The following is a 19,574-nucleotide window of genomic DNA, read 5'->3' as shown; positions in this document are numbered from 1 at the left end:
TTATGTTTATTATTTTAGACATCCCATTCTATTCTCCAAAATTTTCAACTAAGGTGGCTATGTTCTAAGCACTTGGAGACAATGATTTTGTCACATATTTTTTCAATCACATTGCCTTGCCGAAACTGTCAGTATGTGGACTTAGTTGCCACCAGCCAGATGGCAAAAAATCAGAAGTAAAATCGTCGGTGAACACACAAAAACACACACAAAAAATCTCGGAAAAAAATTCCACCAAAAATCTTAACAAAATTTTACCGATTCTCTCTCTCAATTAGAACAAAATTCTTCTTTTCGGCCCAACTTTTAAGATACAGTGAGACAAAGACAACGGTGTGCCGAGTGTGTGTTAAAGCTCGAACCGCGTTTAACTAATGTGAGTTATCGAGAGCATTTGGGTTATTAATGGAAAGGTTTACTATCTCGTGATATTTCTTGGTAGCCAAGATTTCTTGTTGAAGGCGTTGATAAAGGTTCCTTAAGCTAGTGCTATTATGGAATTTAACGGGTTCTTAAAGGTCTTTTGTTCATAAAGTTTATATTTCTTGCTTAATTTTTGTAGCTTACATTGAAGTCCCAGCCTACTTGGGTTTATAAGTTAAATTCATTTGAAGATATTTCTTAACAATGCTTATAATGCTATTTAATGTCATTTATGTAAATAATAGCAGGGTTCGCTAAATAATTTTTATTTATTTTCCCCTAATTGATAATTAATTTTATTAAAAATGAATATATTTTTTTAGCTGTCTGGGGATAATATGTGCTCCTTCAGCTCGACGCTAACCATTTGATCTAAGGCGATTTGCAGAGAAGTATCCCCCCTAATAGTGGTTTTTCCAGGACTCCTAGATAGTCCAGATAATCCGAGAGATCGTAGAGAAGCAACCCCCTCGCAGACATGGGCAAGAAGGGCAAAGGCAAGGGAAAGAAGGGCAAGAAGCCCGCTGTGGCGGTGGCCCCCGTTGAGGCACCACCATGTCCGCCCTGTCCGGAGCCACCGAAGCAGATGCAGCCCCTGGACGCTTGTCCCGAGTCCAGCGGACCCCACGATGTCCTCCGGGCCCAGCCGAATCATTATCCGGCGCTGCTACGCATTCCGGAGACGATGGCGGTGGTGGGTTCGGAGAATGGATGCTACGATAGCATCTGTAAGCTGCTGCGTGCCGGATTCCGGTGTGCCGAGCGGGTCTTCGTGATGGCACCGTGGGGCAACTATGTGGTCTTTCGGTATCACAACAACAATGACTTCATCTACTTCCTGTTCGACGGATGCACCTGCGATGTGAATAGGTTCCGCTATCTGGATCTTAGCTGCGGAACCGCTGGATTCCTCTTCTTCGACAACATGCACGACGTCATCAGCTATATCATTCAGTCGCGCAAGACGCGTCTCTATCTGGAGAATCTCAATAAGATCGCAATCGATCAGATTGTGGAGGAGTATGGCGCCGTTACCTACACCCAAAAGGCCAAGTGCATGCGGTTCGCTTGAGTACCCATTACCAATGGTGATCCGAAATGGAAAAATTGAATACTGGACACCCTGCTTTGTCTTGAAAATAATACTGCTCAACATTTTGGTACAGATCTTTTTCAATAAATAACTTGGATATCAGTCGGGAAATGCTAGGGGTGTATTAATTTTTACCGGTTACTCAAAGACTAAAAATGTAGAAGAAAATTTTAAAATCGGACAATCCATTAAAAAGTTATGAGCAAAAATTAAATAACCGCTAGATGGCGCCAGTAGCCATCTTCCTTTAGCTTTGTAACGGGGATAAGATTACAAGATCCTTTTTTATAAGTCAACATAATCAATGAGAATTATTTTATTTTGTTTTCACTTTAGTTTAACTTTCATGCGCTGAACTTCGGGTTAACCTACACCTAAATTCTGTTAAATATCCTAAATTTCGTGAATTTCCAAAAAAATGTCTAGTTTTTGATTGGTAAAGCTGCCGTACACTTGGTGGCAATAAAGATTTAACTTCTGGTTGGCCAGCCAAGCCGAATGAAGTTGCGGTGTAAGAGGGACGGAAGAGATCAGAGCGCAAACAAATTAAACGGACTCTTGACCACGATTGTTATCTAGATGGCTGCGCATTCGCTGGAGCATAGAAATTAAGACTGCGGGACTACGGGAAGCTCCAGGTGTTTTTACGGGGGGATTTCTACGAGAGTCGGCGAAATCGCAAGAATTCCATCACGCGACGCACCCAGTTTCCATGACTCGAATCCAGGTTCCATTGCTCTAGTCCATCAACATCATCTTCCATCTCCGGCAAGTCCACAATATTTTCATTTTCATTGGTCGGTGAATGTGAAACATTTTCTTCGGATAAAAGGAAGCGATCTTCGGCTTCTTCTATATGCTCATCCATGAAGCTTCGAGTATCGTCGTACATCATTAAGACCTTGTTTTGGTGCTCCTCACTGTCCATGATGTACAACTTGCGTAGTCCAGTCACATCCTCAGTGCACTAAAATAGGGAAAGTGATTTTATAAGTAAATAGCTCGTTAAATAAAGTAATAAATTTTCTTACCAGAATCAAAGGTGTTTTAATATAAATTTCTTCCTGATCTTTCCTTTCGTTTTCCATTCTCAGCCGTTGTTTTTCTTCCCGCGCAATGTCCTCCTCCAATTTCATCTGCTGTTCGTACAGACGGGTCATCTTCTCCATGTACTGCCCATAAGAAGTTACCTCCTGATTCTCCAGATTCTGTATAGTCTGTTCCCTTCGGGGACGAGAACAGGATCGATCTTCCGCTTGGCGACGCAATCGATTCCGCTGACGAGGATTATTGGCCACTTTGTTGGCTCCGCTCCGGATTCCTCGCACAAAATTCAGGGTGTGCAAAAGACTCGAATCTCGCCAGCGAAAAAGGGACATGGCAAATATGTATATATATAGGTATATAGAAATTGATACGGGTTTCACCTTGATTGGTCCAAAAATGTTACGCTATACACTGTTTAAAATTTACAGAAATTTTCTAGTGCTAAAAAAAAAAGTACACAAGTTAAGACGTTCAGCCCGAATGAGTTGACAGCGCACACTGAAAGATCTCGATTCAAAAACGGAGAATTCACAGTTCAGGGCCAAGAAGTTCGACATTCACACACAAATAATAATATCTCTATCTCCATTAGCTGGCAAAATCACACAGCTCATCCCCACAACTCAACAAGTAGCTCTAAATATCTGCATTTGCATCGGTTACTAAGACGTCACTGGAAAAAATGGTAGTAATACAGTCCAATAAAACTACAATTAATTGTGAAAAGAGATAAACCTAAGATAAACCTGGCAAAATGTTATGATACCTAAAATATATAATTATAATAATATTATAGATTAATATTACAAAACTCATAAATAAAGTAAGACATTTCTCTCTTTTTAATTATGCCATAATTTTGAGTCCAAGATAAATCTGCTAATTTTTCATCGTGTACCTGCAGTTGTATCTATATCTTTGGCCCCTCCGTCGATGCAAGAACAACCTTGAATCGGTTAAAGTGTATGTAGTGTGTTTTTTTCTGGGACAGGGACAGGGACAGACAGATGGCTGCTGCGTTATGTAAAACCTTAATAAATAATTATCCAAAAGCGAATGCCGAGCGAGCGAGCGAACGATCAGGCGAACAGGCGAACTCGCATTTGGGCTAATAAACAAGCTGGCACACAACTGGCAACCGTATTGAGCATTTGGAGCAGCCGTGTTCAATGTCTCTAGCAGATCGCAGAGACCCCAGATTAGACAGATGAAATCCAAGCCGAAGTGCTCAAGTAGATCAGCCCCATCAGTAACAGAGAAAAAAAAATCAGAGAAACAACAGAAGCACTCGGAAAAAAATATATTATTTTCTAAAAAAAATAGTTAGAGGTCAGCTAAATATTTTATAATTTTTCTCACAAATCAAAGGATGCCTCGACAATAGATTTAATTTCCTATATCGCCTGTCATTGCCACAAACTAAAATATTTACACAAAACTGTGTGCCACTGGAGTATGATGGAAATGGAGTTGGAAATGAAGGATTTCAAGTCGCACTCCCAATGGGAAACCAATGTGGATGCTGGAAACAGACTTCTGGAAACGCAGGCCCAGGTCGACGAGGTGGTGGGCATAATGAGGGTGAATGTTGAGAAGGTACTGGAACGCGATCAGGCTTTATCCGAACTATCCGAACGGGCTGACCAACTGGAACTGGGTGCCTCCCAATTTGTTCGTCAGTCCGGCAGATTGAAGCGCAAACACTGGTGGGCCAATATCAAGATGATCATATTTCTGGGCATAATCGCCATAATCCTACTTGTAATTTTATTGGTCTACATTTGGCCAACTGGCGGTGGTGAAGGATCGAAAGTTATTACGGAAGGGCCAAAGAAGTATAAAATGTAATTAATTTTACCAAAAAAAAATTCCACGCAAGTGTATGTATTTTTTCCAATACTTAAAATATAGAAAAATATTTTACACAACATTTTATAAGAGACTAACATTTATGTAGAGTTGATCTTCGTATTTTATACACGAAAAAAATACTTGATATGAAACGATGATCGCTTTGATATGTAGACACCTCAATTTTACCGCGACGTGTTTTTTTTTGTTAAGTTAAATTAGCCGTTTTTTCTCTGTGCATTTGGTGCACGGCTGTGGAAGCAATTGATTTCGAGCTGAGCTCGTTAATTAAAACAACAATCACTGCACACACAGAAGACAGAATACAGAAGACTAAAGACAGAAGACAGAAGACCGAATACCAGAGACCTCAGAAGACTGAAGACCGCAGACAGGCGGTACTTGGGGCAAGTGGAGAGCTGGCTCGATTGTGATATTCAATTCAGAATCCCCAGATGCGTGGGCACCGCTGCAAAAATGCCTGTTAATTGCAGTCATTTACCGCACCGCCGAAAACCTTTATGACCACCATCAAATGCAAATTTGTTTTGCCGATCGGTTCTCTAACTTTATAGCTTCGTTCTGTTCTGGCAATCAAATGGAATCCGAATCCAAATCCGAATGCGAATCAGATGCAGACAATGTCAAATGTTTGCCACTTGATTTAGATGGAGAGATACGACTGACATGCGCACGAATAACTTGATTATGGGTTAACTAGAGGCAATCAGCGATCTGTTTCTGAGTTTCTTAGAGATCCAAAATGAAGAACTGGTTCAGTTTTGGAATCGAAAATGCATTTGATTTGAAATAGAATCGATTGATTTACGAAATCTTCTGGAGGATTGATAAGTTGAGTTTTTAATATAATATTTTAAATTTTTCCTAGACCAAACTAAAGATTTTACCTTTAGATAGCCCTTCAAACTAAACTTTTCTTTCCCAAGCCCAGTTGGCAGACTTGGCCAAGGCAAAACGGAAGTTCATTAGGCTTTGTTTCTTCAAACGATCTGCGGATGAGATGAGATGAGCTGAGCTGTCGTAATGCGCTAATTAAGCATTAAAATTCGTGGCTGGCTCTCATGCCGATAAAGATACTCGCAGCAATAAAATGGCAAATATTTACGCAAAGACAACGGAGAGACATTGAAATGCAAACAACAAAAGCTGTCAGCAAACAACAAACAACAAATGCTGCTGTTGCAAAAAAATACGAAAATTATTCAGCAGCATATTGTTACAAATCGCGATAAGCGGTGGTCCAAAAAAAAAGAAAAAACAAAACACGACAATTGGATGGCGACAGAGTTGCGCGGCTGAAATATGAAGAGCAACATTGCCGCTAGCAACAAGCAACATGCAACAAGCAGCTGTTGTTGCAGTTGCACTCCAAGAAAATGCTTGTCTTCAAGTGCTCCTTTGGCAGGAACATGACTCACGGGACTTGCACTGAAAAGAATTACAATTTGATTTATCAAGTGTATTTGAAAATATTTTTTTTTTAAATTACAAGACTTATTTTAAATTATATTGGAGTTTCAGTAATTATGAAAAATATTTCTTATATGTTAAATACTTAAATTCTAAATCACAAAAAATAATAATGAAAAATATTATTTATATTTTAAATATGTAATTTTATGTTTATTTACATCTTTTACAGAAATAATACAATATTATTAATACAGATACATTTTAAATAAACTAGATTAATTTCCGAGTGTCGTTTGATGTTTCGACTACAATGATTTGCAATTGTTTGCATTTCTCGTTATGCAAATTTATGCAGCAGTCATCATCATCGTCATCATTTTCGTCCTTGACATGTGACAGCGAAAGATATATCCTCCTGGATCGAGGAATATAAATACAAGTACACACATATTTATACATGGGGATTGTTCAGTCAATCCGTCAGTCAATCAATCAGCGCAAAGGTGTCGCTTGGCATGCATAATAATAAATAATAAACGATTGAACACGATTACGCCAGACGCTGGCTGAAATTCTTGGCTCGAATGCCCAATTTTGCCATGGAACTCAGACTCAGGGGTTTTTCTACCCTTTTATTTCACTTTGCCTCTTTGATTATTCCTTATGAACGCTGCGCTGCGTTGGCGTTGCGCATAATTTGTCTGCGAATTTGCGAATTTACTTGGAGTTTTTGGAGCTCAGATTTTTGCCCAGTTCACTTAAGTCTCAGACTCTGAGTTTCAGTCTCGCTTCGTTTCCTCACTTGAAAATCTGTGTGTGGCTGGAAAAAAAAGAGAGAAGCAAATTGCTTCCTTATTTGTGTGTAGCATACGATCCGCGTCGAGACTTCAGATTTCAGACTTCAACATCGACTTCGGCCACATGCCACATGAGTGTGTTTAAATGGGAAACAAATTGAACCCAATCGACCGACCGACGACGCCAACACACATATTCCTCGATTCCTCGGGAGACGACAGTGGCTCCGGGAAGTGTGCGGACACGGCTCACAGTCTGCGCAGGAAGGAAACTGTCGGCGGTAGATCGATGGGGCACTGCGTTGTAAGCCAAGGCAGAAATCCAAGGAAAATGTTATAAAAATGAGTCAGGAAAATAATAAATAAATGGTAAAGAAAGGGGTACAAAATTATGGCTTCTCATATAATTTTGATATGAATAATTATCTTAATTTTTAAAATTTGTTTAAAAAATATTACATTTGGTATTTTAAGATAGTATTTTTAAAACTTTTATAAAATGATAAAATAATATGTGTTTAAATCATAATTTGACATTAATCATATCGGTAGAAAAGACCCTATTTCATATCAATTTTTTTTAGGATAAGGAAACACATAATTTGTATATAAAAATTATACAAATAATAGCTAAAAAATAAACAATGAACCAATTCCGGAACTAATTCACTGAATAAGAACTATTGTTTAAGCATTATAATGCTCTTTTCGACCACTGTAAGCCGAGGAATTTCTGTTGGCCCAAACTTCTGGCTCCGTTTTTGCCAACTTCTGCTCCAAAATTCGTCGTCGGGTTTAATTTTCTGTGTCTGGGCCTTTTGGCGTGGGCGTTTTTGCTTTGCTTTTGGAGCTATGGGTTTTTTCTTCTTTTTTTTGCCCAGTTCAGTTCGGTTCAATTGGCCGCCCTCTAATCTTATCGCTCGAAATTGATCTCCATAAGAACTGCTGGTTTCTTTTTTTTTTGGGTGCGCCAAACTATAGAGTAGTAGTAGCCCCCGTCAATCGTCTAATTTCGCGGATATCTTTCAGCTGTATAATGGATAAATGGACAATGGATGCTGTGTGTGGGGATTGATTATCAAAGCTCTTTGAGTGGGCCTCTATGGGCCGTCTTATCGTCTCAATCTTATCCATCAATCAATCACACTCGAGTCCAAAAGAGCTGGGGACATTGGTCCCTCCAAAAACTGATATCCAAATATGTTGGCCGATTAAACGGCAATTGTTGGTAATTTGTTTCAGCTGTTTCGTTTGTCTGGGCCGTATTCTTTATGCTCTTTGGGTTTTAAGTCTGGGTGACGAATCGCACGACATCTTTAGAACTTTAAAACTTAATTTAATGCAGTAGGATTATGGAATGTTAAATCTTTTTAAGTACGATCATCTCTCTAAAATAAATATAGTTTTATGTTTAAATTAAAATTTGTTATTGGGGTCACCAAACGACATTTTTAGAACTTGAAAACCTTTCCAAACTAGGCTCGTTCACAGCTTTCCATTTAATGTTTGTAATCAAATAGTTAATAATAATTATTTAGCATTGGAATTATGCCATCTTATAAATAACTTTAAAATGTATAATTAAATATGCGATCGTCACCACATTTTTAGCTCGGTAAGGAGTGCTTTTAATAATGCTCGCCTTGAGATCATCGATGGTGTGACTCTAATTGAACAGCCCCGCCCCCTTGATCAGCTTTATACCGCAGTCCCCACCTCTCCTCGAATCATTTTGATCCGTTTAAAATGTACAATTTGTACGGCTTGTCCAATTGATTGACTGCGAATGTTTTTCTGTTTCGCTGGCTTCTTTTGTGTGTCTATTTATTTACTGACTATTGTCTTTATTTTTATTTATTTTTATTTATTTTTATTACGTATGTGCTTTGCATGTCCAAGTCATTCCCCTCGCTGACATTTCGGTTTGAAAGTCAAGGTTATCCAAATGCGATCCATTTAAGCCCCCCAATAATGAAAATTGTCAATTTGACTTTGCGACTGAGAATCGAAATCGAAATCGATTCTCTACGCTGTTGATGCCATTTGGCCGATTTGAACTGACATTTCGATGGCATTTGACAGTCGTAGGACATTTATTATGCGATTGGCGATCGGTGATCACTGATCCGAGATTTGAGATCAGAGAAATCTGAAATCTTAAATCCGAGATCGACAATCTGCAATCTGTGTGGGGCGGCTGTCAATCGGTGTCCAAATGCCAAATCGGATTGATCAGCAGCATTCGATCGATTCGATTCTTTTGAATTATGATGATCGATTCAATTCAAATTAATTCGACGCAAAATCGTTGCAAAAACGCTAATGACTTGCAACATTTTTTTTGATTCGGTATTTCTGTGGCATTGATCGCTTCAGAAGAATTCAACTGACGATCCCAGCTTGAAATACAAAACAAAGCCCTAAAGTTGTTTCTTGCCACAAAAATATAGAAAAAACACAACACAAAAAAAAAACAAATAATAAAGAAGAAACCCAACAGAAACAAGGTGAACCCAGCAAATAAAGGGTCAATTTTTTGGAGGCCCATGAATTGCGCAAACCGACAAAAACATTTGCAACAAAGTGCCAAACAATTTGCCAGGCCACACGATTTTTTCTTAGTTCAACAAACAGTCGACTTGGGGATATCCTTTTGAGGTTTCTTTTTGAAGTCCTTTGAATTTATGTATATTTCCATGTTTTAAACACAGCTCAATTTTTATATTTGTCAAAAAACAAAAAAAAAATGTTATCAATAAAGAATTATGCTTCAAGTTATGAATAAATATATTACAAAATATAATAGATATTAAATAAAATTCCCCAAAAATGCATATTACCCTCTAAAATTTGATGACTTACCCTGTTATTTTTTTGTGCAACTGTCTGTCTAATAACCCATTTTGTCTTGCCAATGTTTGTGCCACCGTGGAATGCAGCTTTGTTTTTTGGGTCTTATGTTTTATATATATATTTTTTTTATTATTTCACTGTGATTCTTTGGCAATATATTTTTTCCTGACATTTGGCCGGAGTTTAAGAGAGAAGGCTCGGCTGGTTGGGCGAATGTTTTGCCGGTGTGGCAAGTGGCAAGTGGCCGGTTCTCCTCCTCCAAAAAAAACCACTCTGAGCCCCCTTCTTTGAACTATCCAAACTCCTTGGCCAGTCTTTTGCCTTTGTCTTGTCCCATTTAACATTTTGGCACGCCGAGTGGCGCATCGAAGTGGCAGCGCGGCATTTTGAGGTCCAATGGATTGGAGGAGTCAGATTAAGACACTGCCAGGAAATATATTACATTTTTGAGACTAATAAAAAATAAATCATGAAGCAAATGAACACTGAATGTCTAAAATAAATAAAGATCAAATGAATTATAAGCAAAGAAATGCTTATAATGATTTGGGGATTTAATCGATTTTTAAGAGCATTATTATGAAAGTTTTATTGGAAAAAAGGACGTTTAAATTAAACGTAATTGCCTAAATTTTTGAACAGTGCAGTTTTGGGGGGAAAAAGAGGCGCAGGTTGACAGACAACGACGAATGTTTCTATTTTCGGAAAAATGTCTGTGTGCCCTTTCACGTTTGCCGACAAATGTCAGGCTACCATCGTTATAGATGCACACCCCACCCACACAAAAATTAATCGCAGATCCCAGAAAACTCTTTGCCCGCCAAAATCCCCGCTTTTTTGGAACCCAGATGAGTTCCCCCCCGTTTCCCTCCTACTCAAATGACCCTGTTTCAACCTATTCACATTTCGAAGATGTCTGCCGAACGGCATTAAATTATAGCCGAGCCATCAATGCGGGGACAGCCGCGTTACACTGTAAAAAAAGTTCTAATTTAATTTTTTAAAATTTTAAATATTCCCTGTATTATAAAGTTATCTAGTTGTTATTTTAATATAAACCTATTTCATATAATTGTTTTTCATAAAGCTTTTAAAATGTGAAATTTAAATTAGTGACCATTTTAAATACCAAATTGTATTAATCTGTGATTCTTTACTAATATTTCTTTAGATATTTTTTTATGTGTGGGGCTGGGTTTTGAGCATCCAAAAGTTGGCAAAAAGCAAAACAAAAATACAACAATAAAGAAACGGCAGCAGCAACTTGCAACTTCGGTTCTATTGTTTCGGTTTCAGTTTTGGGCTTGAGTTTCGGTTTCCATAGATTGGATTTTTGGTTATTGTGGTTACCTTTTGCCAGCTTTATGCGCTTCATGCAACATTAGTCAATGACACTCGTCGCTGGTTGTTGATGTTGCTGCTGCTGCTGTTGCTGTTGCTGCTTAGCTGCTGATGTTGCTGGCAGCTTGCAACATCATCTTGCGTCAGGCGCTGAAATGATTATATATATTTGGTTTGATCCCTCCCCTTCCGCACTGTTTGAAAATTTATGCAATATCTTTTTGTGTTTTCTGAATCTTCTTGGGTTTGGCTAGTAACATTTTTTTAAGGGTCTGTGTGTGTGGTTATTTTGTAAGGCCCATGGAATAAGTTTAGGAAGTGATTATGCATCCCATCTGTCCTGTTGTGAAAATGCGCTGCAAACACATTTGTTGGCCAATCTCCTGGTGTGGCAACCAGCAACAGCTAATTAGTAGTAGCAACAGCAAAAGCAACACTCAACTGCTGCAACATAATGCAAATTCAAATTAATTGCACATTAGCTAAATGAAATCAAATGACAGGAAGCCATCGACATCAGCAGCAGCAATTGCAGCAGCAGCAACACCAACAGCAACATCAGCAGCAACAGCAACACCAAGCACAGCAGCAACATCCAACTATGACAACGTGTTGTCGTCGTTATCGTTTCTCGTTCGCTGATGTCATCGAAGAAATTCAATAATTGCAAATTGTGAAAAATTGCTAACCAACAGCAGCAACCAGCAACAAGCAACAGCAACTTCGATGCAGGGGGGCACTTTACGCGCTTTCGGCCAACAGGAAACTCGTTTGACGCAATGCAATCGAAGCGAATTGCATCTTAGTCGAATGCAATTGCAACTCTCGCTGCTTCTCGCTTTCCTTTTCGTGTTGCGCATTTCACTTGTTTCTTCTTTTCTCGCGTGCACTACACGAAATTGTTGATAATAAATAAATATTATCTATAGATTAGAAACTAATAACTCTTAGAAGTTCTAGTATATAAATGAATACTTTTTTAATGTAAAATTGGCCATTTATAATATAACTCTTAGAATTTCTAGTACATAAATAAAACAATTTTTAATGTAAAATTGACAATTTTTAATTTAAAATTGACAATTTTTAATGTAAAATTTACAATTTTTTTGTAAAATGTATTATTTTTATATTTATTGTAAAATGTACTATTTTATTTGTAAAATTTGATATTCTTGGTGTACTAGTGAATTTAATGTACGAGAAGCGAAGCTAGTTTCCAACGAAATCACTCCATGAGCCTCGATTTTTTTCCAGTGCATTGTCCGGGTTGACACATCTTGTCAATTGCCATGATTATGTTGTCTCTGCTGCTCTCGTTGTAGTTGCTGCCTGTATTTCTATTGCCGTTGCTGTTGCACTCATAACTACGAAACTACGAACTCGCAAATGCATTTGACTTGGTCGGCAAGTGAAATTGGTTTCGCTTTCCAGCAAAAGCGTGTGACTTTTCTTTTTTTGGTGCCGACCGCTTTTATTTTTTCTTTTTCGTTTTTCTTTTTTCGTTTTCGGTTTTCTGCTGCTCTCGGCCGTCGGTCGGTGCAACATTGATTTCCTCTTTCATGGCCGGTTGCCGAGATCCGCGATTCGCAGTTCGCAGCTTGCAGATCGCAATTCGCGACTCCAAGAGCTGCAAAATGTTTCCTGCTCCGCCGCAAATCGTGCACTGGGGGGAAAAAGGCAACATTGTCAACATTCGGCGAGTATTTTTCAATTTGCATGCCGACAACGACGAGGACAATTTCACTTTCGCTCTCTCCAACATCCAACAACATTCAGCGGTTCAGCATCCAACAACTTCTGCTCGCCAAATTGGCAGTTTTCTTGCTTTCGCCGACATGAACACAACCCTTATGGTTTGCCGCTCAATTGGATAACCCAATTAGATTACCGAACGAAAATTGCAGTAGAAAGTGAAAAGCGAAATGGCAAGGCCATGAAAAAAGAATTTCGAAATATAGTATAGCCGTGCTGATATAGCAGAAAAATGATTCCTTTCAGATCCATCATTTTACACAGCCCATCAGCAAGGCAATAAATCGTTGAGCCAAGAGAGATAAATAAGGGACAGTAAAGCTCACAAGTAATTAAGATCAGGGGCGATAAGTTTTATGGCGCAAAGCCCCAGAAGATCGGTCAGAAATAAAACCAAAGTTCGTGCCTTAAGTCTTTCGTTTTGCGAAATTTCCTCTGTGTCGTTAAATTACAGCAGCAATTCCCCCAAGCCAGTCAAAAACAAAAAACAGTACAAAAAAAAAACCAGAAAAAAAAACCGATGGCAATAAAGCACAGCGCATCTTCAATAAATTTCATGCAGCTGCCGACAAGATAAAGCTGTAGAAATTATACAACAAAATCAATTGCAGTTCGGTTGCCTCCGTTTCGTTGTTTTTATATTTTCTGCTTCAGCTTCTGCTGTTTTTTTTCCTTTGGCTTTTGCTGGCTCTTTGAGGCTTTCGCCGCATGCCGACATCTGTCTTATATAATAATTGACATGAGTAATCATTATGATCGCTTGTTTGAACAATGACCATTAACACTTTGCTGCCTCCTCTGCCTTTTGTTGCACTCCGAAGAACTGGAGAAAAGTTTTGCGTAATGCAAGCTGCACAAAGGAGCAAAGGACTTCGAAAAAATGATATAATTATGAAGCGGACGATTTTTCCCTCGACTGATTGTTATTTATTGCCAGAAAATTTGAAATAAATTATTACAATATTTTAATTTATAATTAAAACTAAAACAAGACAGACTAGTTTGCGTAAAAACGGATAGATAGACGGACGGAAAGACGGACGGACGGACAAAAATTATTTCGCATTTTCTGATACACAAATCTCAGAATTTGTCAGTTATTTTAATGACAATAATCGCTTTAGTGCAGCTGGCCAACGCACTTTTTGCGCGACACGTGCTGCCGACTAAGTTGGCAATCAATCGAGTATCCGATTGACTGATTGACTGACTGACTGACTGCTCGCCCGAGTGACTGACTCATCGAGCTGTCAGATGGGAAAAACTTGTGCAGCCAGCGAGCGAGTCATCCGAACATCTGCGACATCTTAAATCTACAATTCCAATTGCACACAAAACACAACACAAAATATAAAACACAAAAGACAAAACAGAAAACAGAAAACAGAAAACCGAAAACAAACGATGGCAAATGGCGGCCGACGAACAACAAAAGAATGTGTTGCAATTGAAAATAATTGTTTATGCTTGGCATTAAAATCATTACAAAACGACAAATACAACGCAGTCGCGTCGCTTGTTGAAATTTTTCAAGTTTCCAGCATTAACATTGACAGTTTTACCCCGGAGAGAGAGGAACTGCCGTGCAAAGATCCAAATGAGAACGGCAAACAATAAACGGTAGCTGCCAAAAACACTTGGAAAAACAAAAAGGTCCTTAAAAGGAGCTACCACTAATGTGCCGAGACTATAAGTACAAAGAAATACGAAAATATATTTGAATTAATTTTAAATACACTCTATAAGGACTTTTAAAAAACTCAAACATAACAGACATCTTAGAAATGCAATGTAAAAACTCTTATAAAAAGTTTTTAGAGTTCAAAATCTTGTCAAATACCAAGCCTTTCATGGGAAGTGCAAACATCTCATGTACGGCTTTTAAAAAATTACAAAAATATTTTTTATCAGTGCATTTATGCAATGAATGCACAGGTTACATCCGCCAAAACATTACTTTGTTTGAGGGACACACAACAATCGCTTCCTCGGCGCAAAACGGCAGTCTCCTCTGGGTTTTTTCTGCCACTCTGGTGGCATAAAAAGGCAGCCAAAACGGAGGGACTTGATGAGCCCGCTTGACAGGTGACTGCTCACAATTTATTTGCATTAGTTGGCAACTGTGAAAGGCTAAAAGGCTGAAAATCTGAAAAGCTGAAAAGCCACCACAGACTTCAAAGTGCTTAGGCAAACAGAAGCCGCCGGCGGCAAGAAAAGTTTGGGTCGATGATGGGTTTGTAGAAGTTCGATTGTAAATATTTGCCCACCAAAAAAAAAGGGCTTCAAAAAGAACTCGAGTCGATGGCGTAGTGGTCATGACTCACCAGTGTTGGTAAAGTGTATTTAAGGCATGTGAAAAATAAATCAATTTTGAATAATTCAAGTTAAATAAAAATAAGTCTTTATAGATAACCCTAAACCCAAGAAATCTATCTAGCACACATTTCGATAAACTCAAATACTTTTTCAGACACCTTTGTAAATTGGCCAGTTCTGCATAACACATTCTGCATGGCCACATATATCCACCCACCAATCTATCCACCGATTCTGTCACTCAGCCGTCGCCTTCTGTCAACTTAATGAGCGCTTAAATGCCAAATTAAAAATGGGCACCCTTCTTTTGGCTTTAGAAACTCGTGACTTCGGTGGGCGATTCGGTTTGGTTCGATTCAGTTTCGGATTCTCTGCTCTGGCGTTGTTCTATCGTGTCAAGTGGCCATAGTTCGGTGTACCGGCCATAATTTTGTTTTCATTAACAATAAATTTCAATTAAGCTCACGATTTGGATATTAATAAAGTTTTCAGCGGCACGAAACGCAAATAGCCCGAAAAAGCCGCACAGAAAATAAGGCCACAATTGGATGCCAAGTGTGTGTAAACCTTATTTTTTTCTGGTTTTCGGTTTTTTTTTGGAAGTGATTTCTGGTGATTTTGCGCTTGTCGCCAGATTTGTAGACCCCGAAATCCGTGGCTTGTACAAATTTTCATGGCCCGCGTTTATTGGCAACACAGTTTAAGACAACAAACATTGGATTGTGTGTGGGTGCTTGACTGGATTTTCAACTCTCTGGATTGGTTCTGTTTTTTTTTTTTTGGTATTTGGATTTTTTTTTCCACTTTATAGGCGGGCTCAAAGAATTTTCTGATTTTCAGTTTCTAATTTCCGTCGAATATTTTGGCAGGGCGCGTTGACAAATGGCCTCAAAAGCAGAAAATCTGAAAGAGGAGTGCCAGTTTTCCATTCTTAAACAAGTGACATTTGTTTGAACTGCCACTTGTTTGTAACGGAAAAATCACCATTAAATCTCCATTTATTTATTTATTTGTATAGATTTAAATAAATATTTCTCCAAATTTCAAAGTAAATATTTTATATTTTTCCTAGTGCAGTTCATAAGTTCGCCATTCATCATTTGCACACCTTTCCCACAGCCATAATTGCCGTTTATTATGCATATTAATTAATTAAGGCATTTGCAAGTCGAATCCGATTGATTTGAATCGCTGGCCAACCCATTATTAATTAGCAAATTGCTTAAATGCCGCACATCAAGCATACGCCGCGTGGGCTCCGCTCGATGAAGATGAAGATGGCAATTTGTCGACGATTTACTGGCTAATATTTATGTTTTTGGCGAGTAACTTACAGCTGTCGCTATTTTATTAGCTTAGCGATCGAATAAATTCTTTGTTTGCCCATTTGGCTAGATGTTAACTATACAAGTAGGTGGATATATAGATTTTCCCACGATCTGCAAGGGGCGGCAATTGCCGCTTAATTGAATTTCTGTCAGTTTGGTGGCGGGTCAGGGAGTTTTTGTAATTAGTTTTCTCAGTTAATTAAAAATACTTAGACCAGATGTACTTATACATATATAAGTCCATTCATTACGCACTACAAACCGATCTCTCTCTCTTCGACTTTGGCATTCGTACATATATCGCATATGCAATTCTCGCAAAAAATGACTGGGGGAACTAAGGTGAGGCCGTAAATTAAGTGCCAGCCTCCAAATGTCAAAACATATGCCAAAGTCGGGAATAGATAAACAAACGCAATGCAAAACCAGCAGCAAAGTCGCGTAGAGTCGGTAAAGTCAGCCCACAGCAACAAGAACCGCTAGCGGACAATGACCATGACTGCAGCGGTCGTAGAAAGATATAAGCGACTCGTACATATATCTCTATAAAAATAAGTCGGTAAGACCAGCAGCAAAGCGTTACCGTTAGCCATGACGAACGGCGCACAGTGGGCCAAAAATAATATAATAAATAAAATTAAAAAATTAAAAAATAATAATAAAACAAAAAAAAATGAAAAAGATGTTCAAAAAAATACTTGTACTTTAGAAGAAGAGTTAGGTATCTATAATATAATATGTAAATAATATTTTTTATATAATATAGTATTTATATGATAATACAAATTCTTATACTTTTTAAGGAGAATTAAATATTTAAAAAATAAATAAACCTATAATTAATAAAAATATTATTCTTGCACCACTGTCCTTAGAATCAGTGTGAGTGATGCGGTGAAGGATATTAAAGTATTTATAATATAAAATGTTTATAATATAAGGTAATAATAATTATATTAAAATATGTATATAATATTTTTAATATAATAATCTTATTCATAAGATAATATTAAAAAAAGAACAAAATTCTTTAATTTCTTCTTTAAGAAAAGTTTAGTATTTATAAAATAAGTTTAAATGTTCAAAAATTTAAATATATATAACTTACAAATATTATTCTAGCACCACCGTGCAAAGAATAAGTGTGAGTGGTGCGTTTTGCGGTGGTGCTGGGTGGTTTTTTAGACGGACAGTCGCCCCGGGCGTATAATTAAATCATTTGCTGGCCAAGTCGACCAGTTTCACTTAGCCGAAGTTTCTCCGCCTCTCCGGGGCGCTAAATTAACTCGTATTTAAGAGCCCAATTAGGCGACAAACGACAGAGTTTCTGACAAAGTTTTTACCGGCCAGCCCCCCGAAAAATACACTTTAAAATACACTTCTTCGTCATCCTTATAGCTTCCCAGCCCTTCAGTTAGAGGCGAAATGTCAAAGCTAATCGAGGTGTTTCTGGGGAATCTCTGGACGCAGCGATTCACCTTTGCCCGAATGGGCTTGGATCTGCTGCCCAATAGCGGCAATAGAAAGGGCAAAGTTCTGCGATCTCCCATTCTTTATGGCATTATGTTTCTGGCCACCGGCTTTGAACTCTGCACCGTGTGCGCTTTTATGGTCCAACATCGCAACCAAATCGTGCTCTGTTCGGAGGCCTTGATGCATGGCTTGCAGATGATCTCCTCGCTTCTAAAGATGGCCATATTCTTGGCCAAGTCCCACGACCTGGTGGCCCTCATTCAATTGATTCAGACGCCTTTTACGGACGCCGACGAGGACGAGGATCTTTCGGAATGGCGATCCCAGAATCGCAGGGGCCAACTTATGGCTGCCATTTACTTCATGATGTGTGCCGGCACAAGTGTCTCCTTTCTGTTGATGCCAGTGGCTTTGACCATGCTGAAATACCATTCGACGGGGGAATTTGCACCAGTCAGCTCGTTTCGGGTGATGTAAGTTGTGGTTTTGTGATAGACATGATGAAAGTTCCAAAGTTCCTACTATTAATTACAATATTTTTACATTTTTCTTTATAAATACTTAGAAACAGTGAATTCTTAGGATTATGTTCTCAAATCCATATTGGTTTGCAATATTATATCATTAGTTATTATATTTTACAAGTTTGTCTAATATTTCATAACAATAGTTTAAAATATTACTTAATAGATATTTTTTTTGATTTGGGATATTATATTATTCATTACAATATTTTTCTATAATTCCTTAAAAATATGTACGAACAGTGAAATCTTAAAAGCATAACTAATATATACCCCAAAGGTTATTGGTTTGGGATATTACATAATTAAATATTAAAATTTACAAGTTGGGAAGATTATGTTGCCTTATTAAAATATGTTAAAATTTTTCTTATTATATATTTAAATAAAAGGTTATTAGTTTGGGATATTACATCATAAAATATTACATTTTACAAGTTTTGCAAGATTATATTGCCTTTTTAATTTTACAATTATTTTACAACTTTTTTTAACATATACCTGGATAAATACTTTAATTGCAGCCTTCCCTATGACGTAACTCAACCGCATATCTACGCCCTGGACTGCTGCCTGATGGTGTTCGTTCTGAGCTTCTTTTGCTGCTCCACCACGGGAGTGGACACCTTATATGGCTGGTGTGCCCTGGGCCTGAGCTCCCAGTACCGTCGCCTTGGTCAGCAGTTGATGTGGATTCAGGAGCACTCCGATCCATCTCGTTCGGATTTCGGTTTCGGCAAACTCTTCGCCGAACATGCTCGTCTCTTGAACTTGGTCCAACATTTCAATGCCAGCTTTATGGAAATTGCCTTCGTTGAGGTTCTGGTGATCTGTGTGCTCTATTGTTCAGTGATTTGCCAGTACATTATGCCACATACCGACCAGAATTTCGCCTTTCTTGGGTTCTTTTCCATGGTGGTCACCACCCAATTGTGCATCTATCTCTTTGGCGCCGAACAAGTTCGTTTGGAGGCTGAGGCATTTGGCAGACAGCTTTACGAGGTGATTCCTTGGCAAAAACTTTCTCCGCAACACCGAAGACTTTTACTTTTTCCCCTGCAACGAGCTCAACGCGAAACCATCCTGGGTGCTTATTTTTTCGAACTGGGAAGACCTTTACTCGTTTGGGTGAGCATATTAAAATACACTAAATTTTATTTTTATATAAATAAATATATACATTTGTTTTTTAGATATTTCGCACAGCGGGCTCTTTTACAACTTTACTCAACGCACTTTATGCAAAATACGAAACGCCTTAGAGACACTAAAACTTACGCTTTTATATAGAAACCCCACCTTTATGGCGCAATAAAGGAAGATACCAAAGAAAAAAGCG

General features: G+C 38.3%; 3 protein-coding genes across 5 annotated transcripts; 2 read left to right on the top strand and 1 right to left on the bottom strand.

The window, feature by feature from the left end:
- The first annotated feature begins 131 nt into the window (after positions 1 to 131).
- On the top strand, positions 132 to 1,627 carry LOC108056224 (uncharacterized). 2 transcript variants are annotated; one of them, XM_070218983.1, is made up of 2 exons: positions 132 to 376; positions 844 to 1,627. In XM_070218983.1, exon 2 carries the CDS (start codon positions 902 to 904, stop codon positions 1,493 to 1,495), a length of 594 nt encoding a protein of 197 aa, XP_070075084.1. In that variant the 5' UTR covers positions 132 to 376; positions 844 to 901; the 3' UTR covers positions 1,496 to 1,627. The 2 variants fall into 2 exon arrangements, with proteins under 2 accessions (XP_070075084.1, XP_044252009.1); XM_044396074.2 differs by having other exon boundaries at positions 133 to 376; positions 747 to 1,627.
- Positions 1,628 to 2,129: 502 nt separating this feature from the next.
- On the bottom strand, positions 2,130 to 3,058 carry LOC108056227 (uncharacterized). Its single transcript, XM_017139941.3, has 2 exons — positions 2,548 to 3,058; positions 2,130 to 2,483 (listed from the first exon to the last, which is right to left on the bottom strand). The coding sequence occupies exons 1-2, from the start codon at positions 2,893 to 2,895 to the stop codon at positions 2,175 to 2,177; spliced, it is 657 nt and encodes a 218-aa protein (XP_016995430.2). The 5' UTR covers positions 2,896 to 3,058; the 3' UTR covers positions 2,130 to 2,174.
- An 884-nt stretch (positions 3,059 to 3,942) lies between these two features.
- Positions 3,943 to 19,549, top strand: Or1a (Odorant receptor 1a). 2 transcript variants are annotated; one of them, XM_070219142.1, is made up of 3 exons: positions 3,943 to 4,407; positions 18,760 to 19,363; positions 19,429 to 19,523. In XM_070219142.1, the coding sequence occupies exons 1-3, from the start codon at positions 4,019 to 4,021 to the stop codon at positions 19,495 to 19,497; spliced, it is 1,062 nt and encodes a 353-aa protein (XP_070075243.1). In that variant the 5' UTR covers positions 3,943 to 4,018; the 3' UTR covers positions 19,498 to 19,523. The 2 variants fall into 2 exon arrangements, with proteins under 2 accessions (XP_070075243.1, XP_016995433.2); XM_017139944.3 differs by lacking the exon at positions 3,943 to 4,407 and adding an exon at positions 17,664 to 18,184 and having other exon boundaries at positions 19,429 to 19,549.
- The last annotated feature ends 25 nt before the right edge of the window (positions 19,550 to 19,574 follow it).

Source organism: Drosophila takahashii, chromosome X (genome assembly GCF_030179915.1).
Source record: "Drosophila takahashii strain IR98-3 E-12201 chromosome X, DtakHiC1v2, whole genome shotgun sequence".
NCBI classification, from domain to species: domain Eukaryota; kingdom Metazoa; phylum Arthropoda; class Insecta; order Diptera; family Drosophilidae; genus Drosophila; species Drosophila takahashii.
Note: the sequence above shows the minus strand (reverse complement) of the source record. Positions and strands in the feature narration are given on the sequence as shown.